This window comes from Zingiber officinale, chromosome 7A (assembly GCF_018446385.1).
Source record: "Zingiber officinale cultivar Zhangliang chromosome 7A, Zo_v1.1, whole genome shotgun sequence".
NCBI classification, from domain to species: domain Eukaryota; kingdom Viridiplantae; phylum Streptophyta; class Magnoliopsida; order Zingiberales; family Zingiberaceae; genus Zingiber; species Zingiber officinale.
In genome coordinates this window covers 76,659,684-76,681,619 of record NC_055998.1, presented here as the reverse complement: position 1 = coordinate 76,681,619, position 21,936 = coordinate 76,659,684, and the positions used below count along the sequence as shown (strand labels likewise).

Below are 21,936 nucleotides of genomic sequence, written 5' to 3'. Positions count from 1 at the left end.
TTCTGAATCGATCCCCTTTGTCAGTAGATGCTGCTTCCTCTTCATTCTTAGCTTTGTCATTGTCAAGCTTGCCATCAGCATCGCCGAGTTTGCTACGATCTCAGCCTCATGCATCAAGAACACGATTGCGATGAAGGTGATTCGAGCCCGAGCCAACAGCAGAAGAGGTAGAGATTGTGAGTACCACTCGACTTCTCGTCTCACTCTTCATCCTTAGCGTGTCTATCGTTGAGGTAGAGTTGTTGTTTCTTTTCCCTCTTCTTCGGAGAACAGTGCTTTCATTCGAAGTAAACAAGCGTGTAGGAATAGTCAAAGGCTCTTTTTCCTTTCCTCTTTTGGAACTTGGAAGAATCAAATCTACTAAAAATAACTAAACTAATTTTGTTGTCAAATTGCATCTGTTCCCAGTATTTTAGAATGTTTATCGAGCCTTGACCTGGTTCATAATAGTTCGAATCCTCTTGTCCTTTATTTCATCTAGTGAATTTATTCAAAAAAAAGTTGTCATCTAAATTGTTTTCATGGATAATTATAAAAAAAAATTATATATTTTTTATTTTATCAATGTATTTAATTAGTTTTTTTTTGTTTTGTTCGGGGATCATAGGATGAATTCAGTATATGAAAGATATCTGAAAAAATTAGGGGACTGAGAGGGATAAGGAATGATCCGAACTGGGTTCATTAGGCTAATCATTTAGGTTCGAAGAAGAAACGCACAAATTTCTCCATTACTTCTCATGTCAAAAAGTCAAAACCTGGTTGACCACTAGAGGTCCTGAAAAGTCAAAAGCTCCTTCAGAGCTAAGCAGAGTCTATTCCTCAAAACCCACCGCTGGCGATGATCCCTCCTCCGACTTCCCCTCCGACCTCTTGGCCGGAAGTTCCACCGATCTCCGCCGCAGCATCTGCCTCATCCCGTCGGCCACGCGCACCGCCGGCGGGCTCGAGCGCAAGCTCCTGCAGAAGGACACGTGCGCCGCCACGGCCTCCTCCATTCCGCCGCCGCCGCCGCCCTTCTTCTTCTTCTTCGCCGCCTCATCCCTCGCCGCCTCCGCGCACAGCCCGCACAGCCACTTCCCCGCGAACTCCGCCTTCACCCCGCCGACGTACTCGGCGGTGCAGTCCTCCGCCAGCCCGCAGCACTCGCACTCGGCGCCCTCCACTACCATGATCAAGTGATCCGCCCGATTCAACTCCATTCTCGCATAACAAACAACGCGAAGACAGGGAGGAAGACGAGGAAGACTACAATAAAAGAAGACGACGACGACGACGACGACTATAAAAGAATAGAAGATGAAGACAGATATTATATACTACAGGGCAATCAAAGAAGCGCCCCTGTTTTTTTCTTTCAGAATCATCACGTAACGTCCTTAACGTATTAAAAAATATTCACATTCTACCATAATACGAATTTCACTTATTCATTTAATTATCATTCAATTGGTTAATGATGAGATTGGATGGCTAGAAATAATAATGTCTAACGCTATACTGAATATATATATATATATATATATATATATATATATATAATGTGTGTGTTAGAGAGATTTAAAAAGGAGGAATTGAGATAGATGTAGATGATAATGATGGGGGAGTTTTATAAGTGCAATCAAGCTGCCTTAAATTACTCCATGTTTCATGGGGAAGTGAGAAGATTGTAGGTTTTAGTGGGGGCAAACGCATGCAACTGATTTCTTGGTATTTTTCTCGCATCTATATATATTATATGTTTCATTCAACTTCATTTGTATAATCTAAAACACCAACTTTCTTTTCCTTAATTACTATTCAACTAGTTTTCTAAATTAAAAACAATTTTAATTAATATTTAAGCACTTTTAATTAATTTTAAATAGCTAAAGTGGCTTATAATAACTTTGGAATTAGGATATTTTAAAATAAATTTTTCTAAAAAAATAAAGCTATTTTTAACCCTCCCTATTTTCAAACAGAGTCTTGATTTATAGAAGGGAAAAATACTTTTAACCCTCCCTATTTTCAAGTAGTATTTTACCTCTTTGTATTTTAAAAATAATATTTAATCTCCTTTCATCAAAGTCAAATGTAAAAATAAAAAATAAAACTGTAAAAGATAATTATATACTTATCTTTTGATATTTATTTTTGATAATCTTAAAAGAAAAAAATATATCAAATTTATTAATAATTTATGTCCACTTTCATCTTCTTTATTGATATCTGAACTAATTCAAGACAATTTAAGACTCTAATTAATATTTTCAATATGTACATGACTGTTGATTTATTAATTAAATTCAATAAATTATATGTAACCTCCAACAATATATAAATATTAATACTTAATTATACAAATAAAATAAAATTAAGTAGTTTAAAATGTATATTTTCGTCGTCTCGACTACGCAGTATTCGAATATAATGTATAATAATTATTTTCTTCACTTCTCCCTAAATTTAAAATTTTAGATCTGTCTATATTCACGATTATATAAGGTTCCGCAAAAATAAGTGAAGATATAATTTTTTTTTCTTACGCGAATGTAAATTTTCTTCATCTTCTTTGAACTCTTTTGCTTTCTTATACATGCATACAAGCCTCACATCTCAGTTCATCACTAACTTAATCGTTAAAGAGGATAACATCGACAATACTAACCCCCAACTGACAAGCTTTGCTTTGCAGGATACCGAGAACCGACGCACCGATAAATCGACATCAACCATAGATCCGAGTAAGTGATGAAGAGCATCATCACTGAATGCTTCTATATTTTTTTTTGACCTTTTATGTATATTTTTCTCCATGTGTATACTATTGATCCAACCACTTAATAATTAAAGAGCCGAACCCCAGAGACCTGTATAATTATTTTTCATATTAATTCAATATATTTTTTCCTCTTAATATTATTAAAAAAATATTAAAAACATAAGGACATAATTATCTTTTATAATATTTTTTACATTTAACTTTGATGGGATTAAGTATTATTTTTTAAAAATAGGAGGTAAAATGTTACTTCATAGAAAATAGAGGAAAGTATTTTTTTTTTCCCTTTATACAATGCATTGTGAAGTTTTAATTGTGTCACAACACCCCTTGTGATTTTCCTCTCTCATCAAAATGCCCCTTAGATTGTACTCATCGCTCACCTTTCCTACGCTCTCTTTGCTGAGCTCATTAGTCCAGTGTTTTATTAGTGTGGGATTTTGTTTGTGGACTAACATATTAGATTACAATACGTAATCTTTGTCATTAAAAATTAAAGATCTAATAGATATTTAATTGTGAGTTTAATTTAATGGATATAATAAAGATCTAATAATAGATATGTCCAACTCTCCTTTTGTTATTATTAATGGACGGATAACGAAAATATATCCAAACCTATACATGACTGTGATCCAAGTAGCATTAGTGCATTAGTTCTTCTTTTCATTATAACTAAGAAAGAAATACGGTTGCATATCTTTCATTGTCTTAAAAGGTGACATTGCTAACCTCAAATAATTTAATATGATCGGCAAGACACCAATAAATCATGGAGAGTTGGCGAGCATTTTATCCTATTTTTTATTTGAAAGAAGTCAAATATCCAAAGAGATATTTTATACCTATTGAAAATTAATCTCAAAATCTATTAAAATAAATACCCATATAAATACTAATAATATCCACCTGTAAGGGCAGATTGCCTATGTCCTAACTCATCATTGATGTGTTGTCCGCAAGTATATAGTGTTGGATCGATGATGAATTTCACTAGGAAAAAAAAAGGGGGGCAGGGAGAAATGATAGAAACAGAAATAGTACTTTGTCGAAGAGAAGAGTAGATCTTGAGTTGTTGTTGTAACTTCAGTCTTTACCCTCCTTATATAGGAGGTTTGGGGCGCCTGGATCCCTTCGGGCGCCCTAAAAATGACGTAGCCGAGCTAACCATGGATCTCCACGTGGCGAGGTGACGTTGAGAATAGATTTTGCATTCTGGGCACCCGGATCCCTTCCGAGCGCCCGGACTCCATTTTCCAGCAACTTCATTTCCCTGCAAGAAAATGTTAGTCTGAAGCATAAATGCAAAATATCCTGCAAAACAGAGTGTTAGCACAGTTTATGATCAAGAAGAATAGTAATTGGATTCCGTCTCCTCGAGACCAGAATCTAGTCACGATCTCGACTTAGATATCCAAAATGTATCTAAGTCGGATCGACGCCTAATATTCCCTTCCTGCGAACGCGTCCTCACATTCACTCCCCTCCAATGACTTATCTCCACTTACCTATCAGACGTCCGGTCAGCCCTTCGACCCGTCTGAACTTCGTGCTAGCTATCTGGTCAGCCCGTCGACCTAGCTAGACTTTGTGTCAAACGTCCGGTCAGTCCATCGACCCGTTTGGGCTTCGTGCCAACTATTCGGTCGGTCCGTTGACCTAGCTGGGTTTCGTGCCAGATATCAGGTCAGCCCATCGACCTGTCTGGGCTTCTCCTGCACACTCGGTCAGAGTGTTAGATAACAATGAGACTAACTTAACCTATTTTATCATTCATCAAAACTTGAGTTTGCCCGTTAGCTCTAACTGCACCAACAATCTTCCTCTTTTTGATGCAATGACAACCTGGTTAAGTTAGTGAAAAATATGCAAGAAAAAATAATCATTTATAAGGTTGTTAAAAAGGTTGTTAAGTTAGCTTTGTTTTAAATTTTGTTGTTTAACTAACTTAAACCATCTAACTCTTCCCCTTTGGCATTCATGAAAAAAATCATCACAGAACAAATTATATATAAAAAATATAAGAAAGTCTGGAAATGTAAGTCAGATTATCTTGAGAAAGTTTAACATAGAAATATAACTTTTGTTTGAAAATTAAAAAATTAACCCTGGAAAGATGACTTAAAGATAATTTATCTTTAAAATTTGTAAGTTACTCTTTTGAAAAGAGTTTTGCAAATATAGCATTTTTACAAAAAAATTAAATAAATTAGGGTTAAGGCCAATTTTTAAGTCAAGTTTTCAAAATTAAATAAGATTTTATTTCTCAAGATTTAGTTTGTAAAATCCAACTAAGTAAACTATGTTTTCAAACCCAAGTTTGTTTTAAATAAATTTCTACAAATATGTTTTGAAAACTAAGTAGAATATAATTTTCAAAATGAAAAATCTAAGTTATAAACTCGGATAAAGTTTATTTTTCAACACTAAGTTTAAAAAGTATAAATTTCAAAATTAAGTTTGAAAAATTTAGAGTTTTGAAAATAAAGCCAATTTTCAAACCTATGTTTAAACAATCCAATTTTCTAACTTTCAAAACTAAGTTTGAAAAATTCAGAATAAATTTTAAAACACTTAGTTAGTGTTAAACTGATTTAAAAAGAGATATTTTTCAAAAATTAATTTCAAAATAGGTATAAATAATTAATCCTCCTCCTGAACCTAACATTACAAATCTGTCTAACCAGTTAGCTACTTACTGACTATTAGAGGATAACAACTTTCACTTGGTTAGTCAAGTTAAGTCTAATTATATTCAGTTAGTATTTGACTAAATTGAATGACTTAACCTGATTAATGTCTGTTTGGTATTTAACGCTCAAACTTATGTCGATGCACTGAAATAAGCATCTTAAGTCCAGACAATTTGTCTATGCATCTCACCCCTTTCTATGTTTGGCAATCACAAACAGGGAATCCTATGGTGTTGGTGAGATGCTCAAGTACTAGCCTTAGGGGAACATGCTTTCTAAGGAATTTCTCTAGTCTAAGGCTAAAATTGATTTAAAATTTTAGAAATGGAAGAATTTACAAAAAAAAAATAAAGATTTTATCCTAGAATTTGAAAATATTATTTTTGAAAAAAGTTTTTGTAATTTTAGTATCCTAGTCTATTAAGCACATTATAATAAATCATTGTCAAAGTCGAGATATACCTACGTCAGAGTAACCCAGAATATCATAAGTCAATGTCAAGGTCAAAATACAATGATCATAATAAAATATACATAGTGATGATGAAGTCGAGATATACCTCCACATTGATGTATTCGTTGGCTTTATGCAGCATGTGGTCGTAGTCCCGGGGAGGCTTCCGGATGAGCGAGCGGAAAAAGTCACCGTCTACGAGCCCTTGCGTGAACGCGTTCATCATTGTTTCCGAGGTGACCGTTGGAATGTCCATGGCCACCTGGTTGAAGCGCTGGATGTACGCTCGGAGCGGCTCCCTCGCGCCTTGCTTGATGGCAAACAGATTGACGCTTGTCTTCTGGTGGCGCCTGCTGCTTGCAAAATGATGGAGGAACGCCGTTCGGAATTCCTTAAAACTTGTGATGGATCCGTCCGGCAATCTCCGAAACCACCGATGCGCCGATCCCGAAAGCGTGGTGAGGAACACTCGACATTTCACACCATCTGTGTATTGATGCAGAGTGGCGGTGCTGTCGAACTTACCCAGGTGGTCGTCTTGGTCGGTTGTCCCGTTGTACTCCCCGATCGCAGGGCACATAATGCCTCGGCAGTGGATCGCGAAGAATGGTCTCTGAGAACTACCGATTGATCCGCTCGGGCGACGCGTCCGTACGGGGCGCCTTTCCTTTTCTGACGTCCCGGATGGGTGCTTCGTTCGATGAAGATCCCTTGTCTTGATTAGCTTGCACTACCTCCGAGGGCGTCTGGAACAGAGCCTGATGAAAAGGTATCGGGGCGGGCGACGCCCCCATCTGGGTGCCGATCGGTCCCTTATTTTGCCCCCATATTGAGAGCTGCTCCTGCCTGTCTTCGGGTGGCGCTCGACCCCCCGAGGCTGATGTCGCCTGCTGCGCTGCCCGCTTGGCCTGAGCTTTCTGTTGCCGCTCCACGATTTTTGCTGCTCGCGCTTGAACGAGTGCTTCGAGCTCCTCGGGAGAGAGCGTTACCAGAAGTTGACGTCCAGCTTCTTCCATCTTCTTGGCTCGGATTCAAGTGTGTTCCTACAGACGGCGCCAATTTGATCCTGTTCGAGCGCTGAGTCGACGGACCCTGGGGACGTGGCACGCTCTGCTGTCTCCGACTGGTGGTGTAGCTCTCCGGCAAACCTGCAAAGAAACCGAGCCGGGAGGGGTTTCTCGGCGACGGCCCTCCGACGCTCAAGTCAGGCAACGAGAGAGGCAGCGTAATGTGGCTACAGTAAAGATTTGTGCATACCTTCGTCGACGTCTGGGGGTCCTTATATAGGACCCCGGGGAGGCGCGAGCATGCTTTTTTATTCATGCACGCTTCCCCAAAACATACCTTAACAAAGTCTCTGTCAGAAAAATATCTCTAGCGTCATTCCACAATCGTCCGAGCATATCCCGGATGTGACGGTGGAAGCTTCCACCGTATGATCCTGTGTACGGCTCGACCGCCAACTCTGCTGCTTGTCGGCAGCAGGTGTCTCGAGGATGATGTTATCCCCTGTCTCCTTTGTCCTCTTGCGTTCCCTGTCTGTTCCAGGGCCGAGCGGGTCGGCCGCTCGGCGGGCATATAACTTCTGCATCGGTCGTATGCTCGGATGAGACTGCTCTTGCCTGTGTTACCTTGTGCACCGGCCGGACGGCCCACTCGGCCCTTGAAACCTTTTTACCTTGAGCATCGGAAATCCGACCCCTAGTCGGGTTGTCTTTCACTCGGCTCGGCTCGGGGGGATTCATTGCCGGTCGGCTCGATTCATCCGGTCGGTCGGCCTGCTCGTCCGGTCGGCCGGGTTTCATGGTTGAATCTCTTGACCTTTGATCTCCACGTGTCGTTGACCTTCCGCCAACAGGGGTCCTCCGTCCTTACCACCGGATCAATATATATTTTTTATCTCTCCTTCCTATTTTTATTTTTATTTACAAATATTAAAAAAAATAAATTATTTTAATATTAAAACAATAAAAAGAAATTGAAGAAGCGGTTTCATTACCACAAGGCTGCTCTACGGGAGGGAGCTCCCATTGTACTTATCTTTGATGATATTTTTTAATAACTAAATTTAAATTTACATCACTTGTAAAATTTGCGTGAAAATCTTATTTAATCTTTCATTTACAGTGTCGTGTTACTCGAACCTTTTTCATCATATAACTTGACCTGCGCCACCCACTATGTGAAGAATATCCACGTGACTCACGTGCTGATTTTCCCTAACGGCTTCTCTGCGTTGTTAAATAGCTCCAGCGGAGCAGCGTATCGTATTTATTTATCTATTTATTCATTTTAAAATTATTATTATTATTATTATTTTTTAGCTTACGTCCTGCGACGGAGAGAAGCAGTTGGAAGGAGGCGCTGCTCGGCGTCGACCGAAACCCTAGCGCAGGGAGGAGGGATAGAGATTGCTCGGTTTCGGCGGCGGGTAGGGGATCTGCTGTTGGGCTTCGCGACGGTGGAGGATTCGGCGGATCGGATGGCCGAGAAGGACGGGCGGAGCGAGAGCAGTAACTACACGTCGGAAGACGAAGGTACCGAGGACTACCGGCGCGGAGGCTACCACGCCGTCCGGATCGGGGATTACTTCAAGCAGGGAAGCTATGTCATCCAGGCCAAGCTTGGCTGGGGTCACTTCTCCACCGTGTGGCTCGCTTGGGATACTGTCCACTCCGTAAGATCCCCTAAACCCTCACCTTCTCTTCATTTTTTCCCCCTCATTTCCTTTTCGGCTCTCCATTCTTCGTTCTCACTGAAATTTAGCTGTAATTTCTGGCGAAAAGTAGCGACACTGCAGCTCCAGAATGCAATAAACTTCTAAAGGTTTTGATCTTGGCAGGGAATATGATAAAAGTTTGTAGTTATATATCTATAGATACTTTTGTATATTTATGCATCGGAATCATCGGCGTGGATTTATTCTTTTATTTAACTCTGGAGAATTCCTGCTGAATTATGATTCACATCGGGCGTTGCAGCGGTATGTAGCGTTAAAGGTGCAGAAGAGCGCGCAGCACTACACAGAAGCGGCCATGGACGAGATTAAGATCTTGAAGCAAATCGCGGATGGGGATCCTGAGGACACTCGCTGTGTGGTGAAGTTGCTGGATCATTTCAAGCATTCAGGGCCAAATGGGCAGCATGTGTGCATGGTCTTTGAGTTCCTTGGAGATAACCTTCTCACACTTATTAAGTACACCGATTATCGGGGGATGCCACTCTCTAAGGTGAAGGAAATCTGCCACTATGTCCTTATTGGGCTTGACTATCTCCACCGGGATCTTTCTATCATCCACACTGACCTCAAGCCAGAGAATATCCTCCTCATGTCTAGTCTTGACCCAGCCAAGTATCCTAGTCGATTGGGTGCTCCACTTATCCTTCCCAGTGTTAGATCTGAAGAGCCCCCACCAACGTCTCCTTCTTTATCGAATGGCGACCTTACAAGAAACCAGAAGAAAAAACTCAGGAGGAAAGCGAAGCGTGCAGCTGCTGCTACATCAGGAAGCTCAACAGCCATGGCAGGGGAGAGTGGTGATTTCGAGGATAAAGGAGATTCAACAGCAGCAAGTGATGGTGGTGGTGGTGCCGAAGCGTCCAATAGAGCATCCCAGGGCTGTAGGAGAGGGAATAAGACTACAAGGAAGAGACTGGCAATGGAGGCAGATCTCAGGTGCAAGATAGTTGATTTTGGAAATGCATGTTGGACATATAAGCAATTTACAAGTGACATCCAGACAAGGCAGTATCGGTGTCCTGAGGTGGTTCTTGGGTCTAAATACTCTTCGTCTGCCGATTTGTGGTCATTTGCTTGTATATGTTTCGAGCTGGCCACGGGAGATGTGCTATTTGATCCACATAGTGGAGATAATTTTGACCGAGATGAGGTGAGTTCCATGGAACTGCCAATTTGAATTCTCAAATGTTCTGTTCTATATATTCGCTATGTCAAGTAAAAAATAGTTATGCTACTACTACTGCTTCTTCAAGTTTATTATTTGTGTTAAATTATTGGTTCAGGCTCTTGTTTTAACTCTTAACACTGAAGAACGTCAATTGTAGAAATATTGATAATCCAATTCATTCTTCCAAAAAAAAAGAAGAAATTTTTTCCAATTTATTAGATTGAGTATGATTCCTTGTAGAATTAAGTGGTAAAGGAATAGAAATCCTTATATCGTATGGAAAATAGTTCATTTGGGTTCAGTTTCAATCTTTTTGTTTTTTAATCTTTTTCTTCTGTGATTGAACCAGAATTTGGAAATGTAATTCCCTTGTTTCTTATTATTTGCTATAAGTCAATGTTTGGACCTTGAAGCTAAATAGCCCATTCTAATCCAATTCCGAATTGTGTAACTTTATTGTCTTCCTGAAAAGAATCCATCTTTTTGTTTCTCTCCTTTGATTCCTTTGCTCAAAACTTCAATTCTTTTGGAACAGATTCTTGTAACTCTTGCCTTCTCGAGTAGAGGGAGTCAAACCTGGCTCTTGTACTTTGTTTTTTTTCAATCACAAGATATGTAGAAATCATATCTGGTAATGGAGTGGGGTGTTTTACATAACACATATTATTAAAGCTCTGCTTATATTCCAGATTACAAGTGCTAATTTAACTAAAGCTTAGCTGTGATACAGTGCTTGCTCTTCACTGAACAAATCAATTTTCACTGTTTTTGATGGGATGCAAAATAAAAGCAAGCGGTGAAAACTTTAAATCCTTTTCTTAGGCGTTTACAAGATCATTTTAAGATAATCAAATATTTATGGTGTTTTTCGGTGTAGATGACCTCAAACAATGCTGCTGCCTAGCATTTGAACAAAAACATGAGTCTGTCCATCATCAAATGCCGATTCTTCAGCTAAGTTTGTAGATGAAAGAAAATGAAAAAGTTTGTGCTATTAACCGAACTAATAGAAGTGCAAAACACTTCTGATCAATAACTGCACATCTCATGCACATCTCACCATTTCTAACTGGCTGAAGTGATCTTCTCGATATTTTCTTTTTTCACAGGATCACTTGGCATTGATGATGGAACTACTAGGGATGATGCCCCGCAAAGTAAATACACTCTGAAAGGCTGTTTCTTACAAAGTTCACTATTTTTTTTCCAGATGGATAATCTTTTGGTCCTTTCAGATTGCCTTGGGCGGACGATATTCGCGCGACTTCTTTAACAGGTACGGGGACTTGAGGCACATCCGGCGGTTGAGATTTTGGACCCTCAACAAAGTTCTTTTGGAGAAGTATGATTTCAGTGAACAAGATGCCAATGACATGGCTGATTTCCTTGTCCCAATATTGGACTTTGTTCCTGAGAAGCGCCCCACTGCTGCCCAATTACTTAGTCATCCTTGGATCGATGTTGGACCATGGATACGCGAGCTAAGTTTGCCGCAGTTGGATCAAGGCCACCCTTCAGCAGATGTTCCTTCAGAAAAACAGAGGATAGATAAGGATGAAGGGGACGCAATGGCAATAGGATTGGGTAATATCGCCATCGATGGCTCTTCAAAGTCGATAAAAGATCCTCAGCCCAACCCTTAACCATCCAAGGGAAGTATTTCTGCTTCTCGATAGCCAGACCCTCTCAGATCCCAGCAAGGCTTTTCTCACTTATTCAATCCACACTGTGTGTGTTTTCGATATGTAAAATGGAAAGTTTTTAGAATGAAAGCTTTGGATGTTTAGTTCACCACAGAAAAGGTCTGCTGGAGAGTTCTTTCTCTATTTTGTTGAACATTTTTTCCCTGTATGAAATTTGTCATCAAATTTCTTCAAAGATGGAATTGTTGCTAGTTGAGTTTTCCTGAAGAGTCAACTTGAATTTTGTGTTTTTTTTAAATGTCAGGTAGATTATTTTTAATATATTTAATTATATATTAGGTTTAGATGGACTCCAAATGATTTGATTTGATCCATATAATGATTCACTAATTTCAGATGATAATACAATATTAAATCTAAAAGATAATTAATACAAACATGATTTACAAAATAAATGATCTTAACTTAATTCTAAATCTTATAAAATTGAGTTGCTTTATATAATTAATTTAATTCTATATAATATTTTTTGACAAAAATTACTCTATTTATAATAATTTTAATTAAACCTATTTAAGTATTCTTCTCTCTGATATTAAAATAATTTTAACTAAAATTATTAGAGTATTTTTGTCAAATGACAACATAAAATTGTTTTGAAAATAAAAGAATAAAATATGCACCTTTTGATATTTTTGTGATAAAGAATATTCTTTTGATGATAACAAAAATAAGTGCATCTTTTTAATTTTTGACAATTTTATATTTCATCTGTTAGACGGTCAGTCCGTGGCGGGTGGCGGGTGGCGGGTGGCGGGTGGCGGAATGGGTCGATTTGTATTAACATAACCTACAGAAAGTCCGAGGGTGCCTGAGAATTTCTGAGGTAAAATATAATTTTGTAAACTATAGTGGGGCAAACGAAGATATTGACAAACTGTTCTTTCCCAAAACCTCATCGTCTTCCGCCTCATCAGCTACCACTACCATTACTACTTAGTACTACCAGAGAGTTCCTAGATTTGCTTCATCCTCCGGCGTCGAGATCTGCGACGTGCTTCCCTTCGTCGATCTTCCTCCTTGATCTTATCCCCGGAGGCTTTCCCTTCGTTCCGGGCCCTATGAAGAACGATAGTAGCGGTATACTCCAACGAAAAGTTTCTTATTTTCTTGCTGATTGTTGATTTTGATGGTCCAGCGATTGCTTTTGATATGCGTGTTGACTGGCTGACTTTTGGCTTCTTCTTTTTAGGGTTTAATGGTGGTTTAGTGGGTGAAAAATTCAAGTTGAGGGGTTCGGGTTTTACGGTGATCAATGGGCGAACTTGTGGTCATGATATCAGTTTTGGGTCTATTTAGATACTTCACGTAGGCTCAATAAGATAGTGCTTCTCAGATCATATCTGTAGATTGACATAGTACATTGAACAGCTTTTCTGCTCCAATGACAGAAGATTTGGCGTATATCATACAGCAAAAAGGCAAAAGGATGTCTATGTATATGTTTTAAGTGTCACTTGATCGTATAAGGGCAAAGTACAATATAAAACTGAGAAATGCTGTGATATTCTGTACAAAAATTCTCACCCTCCCTAGACCTTTCTCTTAAATTGATGGAGAAAATAAATAAAATCTCACTCAAACACTAGGCAGGAAAATTCTCCTTTCCAAGTGCTCTTTGGCCAAATAGACGTTGCTCATTTTAAGGAGTGATTGCTGGTTTAACCGAAAGACCATCAAGGGAAGTGCAATTGGAGAGCAACACATGGATTTTACATGCAAGACACAAATATATGAACCTATTAGGGTGATTCAAAATGCTAGACTAGTGCTTAGAGCATCCATATCAGCTATCCTATGGAAAGATTTTACCTTAAATTTTGAATAGGGTAGCTAAAAAACCTTTGCACCAGCTACCCTATCCATTCCCTAAATTTAAATTTGATGAATAGTGATTTTCTAAATTTAGGGAATGAAACTACTATCCTAAAATAAAATAATATTTCTTTTTAATCTCTCTCCTTCCACTCAATCTTTTCAATCTCTCTCCTTCCACTCATTCCATAAAAAATTAATAATAAAAAAAATAGTAATAGGGGAATTGATGGAAATTTTAAGGTAGTTGATGTAGTGTGTAGTGAAAAGTGATTGTCTAAATTTAATAAAGTGGGTCATTTATTCTAAATTTTAGATATAGTAATAGGGGAATTGATGTGGATGGTCTTATAGTCTTAGTAGTAGTGATTCCAACAAACAATATTAGAACAACCTCAACCCCAACTCTGTGGTGGTTTAGTGGGCCTTTTGGTTGCCATATGACATATTTCCAGTGGTGCAAGATTTTTTAAGATAGACTCTATGACCCAAAAAAATTAGTCTCTTATTTTTGGTAGTCTAGTGTTTGCGAGGGAGTAATTGGCGCAACAAATGTCCTAGCGTTGTGAACTTAGTGGATATATTTTCCATTTGCTGCACTTGCAATTTTGCTCCTGCCTCAGCTGCAGCTTATTTCTTCTTATCGCTTTTAGTCACATAGTGATCATCCTGTGGTTATTCTGGTAAACTATTGCCAAACACACTGTCATTTTTATTGCATTGCTATGTTCTCTCCCTTCTTTTTTGCATATTTGATGTGGGCAAAGCCAACCTCAAAAGTCAAGTCTTGAGACCTTACCATATGTTTAGAACAATTTGCATTGCTGGTTGGCTGGTGAGCATAGCTGGCGAGCGTACTAGAATGTGTTTTACGCTATTTGATTTGCCAAACAAAGAGTGATATGCAATGAATGACAAATAATACAGTCTGTAGATGTGTCTTACTGTTGCCTTTTCAATAGACGAGGACTACTTATTATCTTGTCAAATGTTTGGCAATGAGAAGGAATTTCAGTAATGCGAGAAGAATATATCCTGTGATTTATAGCATTAATATGCCTGTTAAAGAAATGTAGCCAGTAAAATATAAAACCAATCCAAGATATCATTCTAGGTTCTATGTATAGAATCATGTGTGGCTTTGATTGGCTTAATGCATATGTCATTTACTTGTTCTTTCTATTTTTCTTTTGTACGAAAAGGATATTGCTGATTTTTCTTATTTTATCCAAAGAGTTATTTTGATTATATTTCAAGGAGATTCTGTTCTGAAAATTCCAAATAATGCCTTGTCACAGATAAATAAGATCCACTTGCTTTTCTCTGTTTTCTTTGTTCTTCCTTGGAAACTTTTACTCATAGTAGTAATCTTTTGTTGCAGCACCTATATATACTTATTATGGATCCACTGCATAAACTCATTTTTTTCTTACTCATGTCAGAAACTGATGATGATCTACAATATTCTGGTATTATCAAGGTCTCCAATGGTCTTGCTCATCCAAGAGTTATGCCAAACACTTCTGGACCAGTGTCCTGTGGAAAAGGTCGAAGGGATATGGATTTCCAAATTCACTTCCTAGAGATGGAGGCATATAGTTCTGTTTTGAAGGCCTTCGTTGCTCAGTCAGATGTTCTTTCATGGGTACGTCCTACTGCTTACCTTTTTCATGCTTCAGTAACTGGAAAATATGTAGATGCATTAACAGGATGTGCCAATGCCATTTTTGTTTTGGTGCAAGTTCTGAACTATTGCCCGTTTATAATTTTAGGTAACTTTTACTATCTTAAATAGCTTTATTTAGTATTATTGCAGTGTTATTTCATGTTTGCATTTGACTATAGGATCAACATGGGCTAATAACACAATTAAGGAAGGAACTCAAGGTTTCAGATGTTGAACATAGTAAAATTTTAGGAAAAATTAACAGTGATGCCTCAGTCAAGTCTATAAAGTATGCTTTCATATCCCGTCTCTCGTTAGACTTACATTGCAGTGGGCCAAGTTATGATGGTTTTGCTGATTGCCATTGCAGAAATAGCCGGGAATTACTAAAGGCAACGCTGAATCCTTCTTTGGACTCCAAATCTTTAGGTCATGTACCTAACAAAAGATTGAAGCGCACCCATATTTCTCTTTCTTCGTCCATGAGGCATCCAACACTGGCACCTACTCCATCACATGTAAGTTTGTTTCCATAATGTAAGTGATTGTTGATTGTTCCCACATTTATAGTCCATGTTTATTTGGTTGGAAAACCGAGCAGAGGGTTGATAGAGAGGATAAATTTTTGAAAATTTCTCTCTTTCATACATTTTGCTTGGACAATTAACATAGAAAGAATGGAAAATAGATGGATGAGAGGTCCCTCTGATCCACCGTTTTAGACCTTTCGATTCCAGTTATCCGCAGACACTTGCCTGTCTAAGTCATGTTCAGGTACCCAATTTCGCTTAGTAATTGGGTGCCGGTCCTGTTCAGATTTGCTTGAAATTGCAAGTACCTGTGGGTACTTGTATATTTAACCTATTTAAGTTGGCCGCACATTGGTTCAGGTATACTTAAATTGGTTCAAATAGTGAATATTTAGTTGGTTACAGGTTCGTGTAGTGTCTAAAATGCAGAAATTCAACAAGCTGGCATCCCTGTCCTTGAATCCTAGCGCAGAAATCATGATAAATTGAACTTGTAAAATTGAATTCCACAACCCTTTCTGAACTCCTGAATAACTCCCTCTCAAGTCTCGTCCTCGAGGAAGATGAACGGATAGATAGAAAGGCATTGTTGTCATTTTAACAATTTTACTATTTTAGTCATGTATCCATCTATACTCATTCGTCCCACTATTTTTCCAAGGCCTTAGTCCTACTTTAAATAAATTTCTAGTATTTTCTGGGTGTTCCTTGCAATTTCATTTTTCTGTCGAGCACTTCTTTGGCTTTTTTCATGTGTCTGGTAAACAAATGTGTTTCGTTTTGCCTTTGCATATATCGATGAACAGATGCCTCTTAGACGGGATCAATTGGCTAGAAAAGGAACTTTAGATAATCAAAGCAAGCAACCGAGCATAACGAAAGCAAGGGGATCACTCAAAGTTCAATCTTCCAACAAGAGCTTTGCACAATCCAGCATTGATAATGTAAAATCTGGTTCTGACATAATCGAGATTCCTGCAACCGATGCGGTCATCCATGAGGTAAATATTGTTAACGAGTGGTTTCATCTTAATTTATTTCCATTAGCTTTGACATGGTTTTCTAACTATTCGATAGCGCCTAGACATAGTAGTATTAATATCACTAAAATTAGAAGTGTACTTGCATGTATGAATCTGTTACATCTCTCTGTACTAATGAAGAAGTTCAGGCTTGGGTGCCCAATCCATTGTTCCGAAACACTCTCCTTAGTGTAGTTGATAAAGTTGTTCACCGAACAACTTAGATGGCCTCACAGTCTACTTAGAAACACCATTTAGTATCAAAATTGTGCTAAAATCGACTTAGACGATACTAATACATCCAGATATAGAAGCCATTTAGGGCTAGATTCCTATGAAGGTATTCATAGCTTCAAGTATTACTTACATCTGAATCATTTTGTCTCAAAATCGAAGTCAAAATCACTCTCATTTTTTTAAAAATATTAAATTAGTTATTTTTTGATAGCGAAGGGGATCGAGCTCAATCTGTGCAGAATAAAAGTTTAGTAGTTATTGTATTAATTTCTTTTGTTTTCTCTCATAAGTAATCACAAACTATGGATCTCTTATTCTATTCATCTTGTGCAAATCTTTTTTTTCTTCTATCTATCGATCCCCTTCCTCATAGAAATCCCACTCATCCAGCCTATACAACGAACTAGGCAAAGTGTTCGATAGGCATTTTCAAATAGGGAGATCAGAATTCCAACTTCTTCAGTGCTCTTTCTCAAACTTTAAATGCAAAATTAATCACTCTAATCTATCTTTTCTCATTTTCTAACAAACATTGATCAGGTTGAGAAGATTTGTGGCGCCGATAATCCTGACCCTGCTCAAGTTCAGAGAGCCAAAGCACTTCTCATGGTATGCTACTCAAATATTCTAACTCGCCGATCGAATGTAAAACGACAAGATCTTAAGCTTCTTTTCTTTTTCTTTCTTTTCCTCCTTTATCATCGGAGTAGAATCATGAAAGAGCCCTCCTGGAAGCCATTGCCAAACTCGCCGATGCATCAGATCGCGGTTAGTTAGCATCCCTCCTAGGATACGAAATGCACACTCTGTATGTCTCTATTTACTTTCTCCATGTTGGTTTACATGCAGTTTGATAGACGAGTCAAAGAAGCCGGCCCCAACGGGTTTAAAATTTTGCTACGAATGGTATGAAATTGACCAGGTTTGACTTTTCAAAATGTCTCCATACCTTTTTTTTGCAGTAGATGCAGGAATACCTCTTTTGATTAAACATGTTTTATGTATTTGCTAAACTCCTGTATTATCTATTGTCTTCTCTTCAACAGATTTGCTAAACTCCTTTATGTTAATTGTCACAGCGTCTCTTCTTTTTCAAAGGGGGGAAAATGATTTCAGCTTTCAAATTAAAATTTATTAATTCAAAAAATTTAAAACTATTAAAACATTTATAATATTTGATTGTTTTTATTTAAGATTAATCACGTAAACTAATTATATATTTGTGAGCTTAATTTAGCATTTAGTTTGGTAAAATTTTATTTATGTTGCTTCAATATGTAAAAGTCAATTAAATAAATAAATTTAAATAATTTATTAAATAAAATAAATAAATAAATAAGTAAAATTTTAAAATGAACAAATAAATTATATTATAAATTCAATAAACAATTAAATAAGTTTTAAAATATAAAAGTTTTAAATAAGTAAATTAAGAACTTAATAATATTTAAATAAATAGCTCAAGTCAAATTTAAATCATTTAAAGTTTAAATATTTATTTCGACTGTTTGATTTTATTTTGTTTGATACGATTACTTTATTAAACTAACTTGAACACTTGATTTGTTTACGATTCTAAATCCAGTTAAGGTGTCAGTTTTGCCCACGTGGAAGCTTCTAGGGCCGTTGATCCCAATCTCACCAAGCAATTCCCTTGATTAGGGCAAAGTAATTACTGCAAATCAACATGCCTTCAACTTAGCTGTACCCAATGGATCGGTCTGTGTTTCTTTGAGGTGGGTCCCACAAGTCAATCCGCTTCAACGCAGGGTCAGGTAATGGGTGTATTGTTAGCAAGTAACCATTTGAAATTTACTATATTTGGAAGTAAGAAATGAAAGGAGTCTCAGAAGATTAAAAATAGAATAATTGGGAGGAATCGCCGCCCGCTCCGATTCGAAACTCCACCGACGGACGCTGCCTGGATTCCTCCCCGTCCCTCTCCTTCCTGGCCGCCAGCATTGGCACAGGAGGAGCCGGGGAAGGAGGAGGCGCTCTTTGCGCTTGAAGCATCGTGTCCCGTGTGAGCTACGGCTGACAAAGGGGCTCTTTTTTCTGTGCCTTTTGTCGGAATCCATGGATTTCGATGAGTTTGCGGTGGCAGCGGAGGGCGGTGCAGGCGTCGGAGGAGAGGGGTTATTTGTACGTACTTTCTCCATGGGGCTTTCAACTTCCAATGACCCTCGCCTGTCTCTGCGGCGGAAGCTGCGCGCCAGGGGAGCCGACGCGTCCGCCGGCGTCGCCAGAGTCGAGATCCGCAACGAGGCGGCGGCCTTGCGAGATGCCATCCTCAGCCACCATCAAACGATCCAGAAGCTGCAGTCTGAGCTGAAGGAGGAGCGGAGCGCCGCGGCGTCCGCTGCGCAGGAGGCCATGTCTATGATCGTCCGCCTCCAGCATGAGAAGGCGAAGGCCATCTTGGAGTCCCAGCAGTTCAAACGCGTGACGGAGGAGAAAATGACCCACGACCAGCAGGAGATCTCCAGCCTCGAGGACCTCCTATTCAAGCGAGAGCAGGCGATGCTGGCCCTCTCCTGCGAGGTACAGGCCTACCACCACCGTCTCCTTAGCTACGGATTTAACATCGACAGTGATGCCGCGCCTCCCTCGGAGCCGCAGACACCTGATTCGGCGTCCTCTGGCGATACTCCACGCGAGCACCTCCAGAAGCTGGAACAGCGCATCTTCCAACTCGAGCAAACACCAAGCAGCAGATTTGGGAATGTCATGGAAAAGGCAGTCATGGTGGCGCATTCGCCACAAGGCCGGTCTAGGCATCTCAGGAATATCTCATGTGGGAGCTATCGATCCATCCTGGAATTCAACAAGGCAGACGAGTTCCAAGCATCAATTGATGGCGCACCAGATTACGATAATACGAATGACAGAGTGTATACAGTGGATGCAGTGCACAGAGCTAGCAATGACTATGTCAGCACACCAAGGGAGCTTCAGAACAGGCGATTTCAGATGGGTGGTGGTGTTGAAGAAGTAGAAATAAGCAAGCTTCAGATGAGGCTGCAAGTACTTGAAGCCGATAGCAAATCGATGAGACACTCTCTGACTTCCATCTGCATGGACAAGATGCAAATGGTTACACTGAAAGAGATTGCTCGGCACATGTGCAAGGAAGGGTCTGCAGAAAAGCGGATCATAAACAAACCATCCCTCAAGGGTTCTTCCCTAGCAATCACCGAGGTAATGATTTCTTTACCAATGTTTTTTGAGTATGCCAGTTCTTACATGTCTAGTTCCAATCGAGGATAAACGATACATGGAAAACTTTTGTAGTAAAATTAACATTATACAATGTTCGTCCGCTATAGTCATGCATAGGACATGCCAATCATCTGAAATTCTCTGTTGCATCTTTCTTTTAGTTCCCAATATTATGGTTTGTTAATGCTTAAAGCTGCTAAACAATTGGTATTGCAAATATAGCAGAAGATAAGAATGTTGTCTTATTAAGTTCAAAACTTTGAGTAGTTTTGTTTCCAGAAGCTTGAATTTCTCTCTTTCACAGTTGATTTCATAAAAACAAAAAGGAGCACTTATATAAATAATGTGTTTGAGGAAATAATAACTAAAAAATAATGTTGGATTATGATTTTCTTGGACAAGTAATCACTAGCTACAATCCAGAATTTATCTTTGATGAAACTTTCATTGTGTTATGGTTTTAACTTCACTTGATGCATTTTAGTAATCTCTATTTCCAATTGTAACTAGTTAGTTGATTGCAGCTAGGGAACATGGTTGTTCTGGGACAGAAATTCTTGCATTTCATGTTCCTCAACTTAGTTGTAAGGATTTTGGTGAAACCAAAATAGTGTAATGTTGTGTTGATGGTGGTACAATGATGAAACCAAAGTCATGTAATGTCGTGTCAACAAAGGTCAATAGGGAAATGGTAAACACTCAGCTTGATCAAGAGAGATCTAAGATGCTTCTTTGACAACTATAAGGATATGCACATTGTGAATTTGTGACATAAACAACATGAGAGCGCGCAAACTCCCTGTAGTGTTCCAGGGGTGTTATCTTTGTCGCCATTTTATCTTTTTGTTATTAGTCTGTTTTCTTGCTCTTTATATGCGTAAATTAAGTTTCTTAAAGAAGTCGGGAACTATATTCTTTCATGCATATCTGCTATAAAAATTGGATGACCTATGCTGTTAATTCTTTGCCTGTATTTATGATCTTCAATAGCATACCTAGGCCATCTCGAAGTTCAAGTAACTCACCATATTGCGAACTCTTCAAATTTCCTCTGTTTTTCCCTGATATTTGTTTTTTTTTCTCCTAGAGTGTCGTCTCATTTTTCATATTCTGGAGAAAGAAGTCACCTCAAATCAAGTAAGTCCATGAAATTTTCATATAGTTGTTATAGATATCGAGTTCTAACCATGATGAGTTATGGCCTCAATCCTAGCAGGTATGCGTTCGGGATTACATTGGGCACTGCCTGTCTGCTGCTTCTAGGCAAGCCCTATCGCATAAGGCATCGGAAGCTTCTCACGAGAACACAAGGCTAATGACTGTAGTCATAGACATCGATGTTACTCATGTTAGCAACCACACTAAAGCAATTTGCAAGCGAAACAGTTTATATGAACTGGGTTTTCGTTCATCTTAGATGAACTAAAGATTGGTTTAAATTGCCATTTTTTTTTTTTTTTGAAATTTCTCTTTTGTAATATTGTGGCAAATTGTAAAACTTAATGAAATTTTTTCCAGTCTTGCAATGCACATTATGGATGTAATTTTCACAAATATATTGTAGGTTTTGGTGCATTATTGGCAGCAAGAGAATTGTTATCACAACTAAATGCAATACTGGACTACTGTACTGGTCTGTGTGAGATTTTTATGCACGTAGCAGCTCAATTTTAATGATAGGAAAGTGATGTGGTTGTTATGGTTTATGGATTTTGCTTAGATTTAAATCCGCTGATTAAATGCTGTTTTATATGATTGTCTGATACTTTAATTATGACGCATATCCACGAGGAAAGCTTTCTACCTCCTAGCCATTTGATAGTTTATAAAGAGTGAGCCAAGCCATAAATTTTCATTGGTGTTTGGTTAAACTTATTAAAAACAGCTTATAAGTTCGTATAACTTATAAGTTATTTTAGGAGCTT

General features: G+C 38.6%; 4 protein-coding genes across 5 annotated transcripts; 3 read left to right on the top strand and 1 right to left on the bottom strand.

Annotated features, from left to right (window-relative positions):
- Window positions 1-674: 674 nt before the first annotated feature.
- LOC122000193 lies at window positions 675-1,217 on the bottom strand. The gene has a single exon (XM_042554680.1). The coding sequence runs from the start codon at window positions 1,200-1,202 to the stop codon at window positions 816-818; it is 387 nt and encodes a 128-aa protein (XP_042410614.1). The 5' UTR covers window positions 1,203-1,217; the 3' UTR covers window positions 675-815.
- Window positions 1,218-8,221: 7,004 nt separating this feature from the next.
- Window positions 8,222-11,713, top strand: LOC122001582 (serine/threonine-protein kinase SRPK-like). The gene is made up of 4 exons (XM_042556408.1): window positions 8,222-8,588; window positions 8,893-9,801; window positions 10,929-10,976; window positions 11,055-11,713. Exons 1-4 carry the CDS (start codon window positions 8,394-8,396, stop codon window positions 11,460-11,462), a joined length of 1,560 nt encoding a protein of 519 aa, XP_042412342.1. The 5' UTR covers window positions 8,222-8,393; the 3' UTR covers window positions 11,463-11,713.
- Window positions 11,714-12,395: 682 nt separating this feature from the next.
- Window positions 12,396-17,868, top strand: LOC122001581 (protein EMSY-LIKE 3-like). Its single transcript, XM_042556407.1, has 8 exons — window positions 12,396-12,602; window positions 14,780-14,982; window positions 15,183-15,292; window positions 15,374-15,521; window positions 16,340-16,534; window positions 17,333-17,401; window positions 17,503-17,560; window positions 17,642-17,868. Exons 1-8 carry the CDS (start codon window positions 12,584-12,586, stop codon window positions 17,644-17,646), a joined length of 807 nt encoding a protein of 268 aa, XP_042412341.1. The 5' UTR covers window positions 12,396-12,583; the 3' UTR covers window positions 17,647-17,868.
- Window positions 17,637-21,586, top strand: LOC122001579 (myosin-binding protein 7-like). Of its 2 annotated transcripts, none has more exons than XM_042556406.1 (4): window positions 17,637-17,698; window positions 18,378-19,990; window positions 21,099-21,148; window positions 21,228-21,586. In XM_042556406.1, the coding sequence occupies exons 2-4, from the start codon at window positions 18,869-18,871 to the stop codon at window positions 21,325-21,327; spliced, it is 1,272 nt and encodes a 423-aa protein (XP_042412340.1). In that variant the 5' UTR covers window positions 17,637-17,698; window positions 18,378-18,868; the 3' UTR covers window positions 21,328-21,586. The 2 variants fall into 2 exon arrangements, with proteins under 2 accessions (XP_042412340.1, XP_042412339.1); XM_042556405.1 differs by having other exon boundaries at window positions 21,225-21,586.
- The last annotated feature ends 350 nt before the right edge of the window (window positions 21,587-21,936 follow it).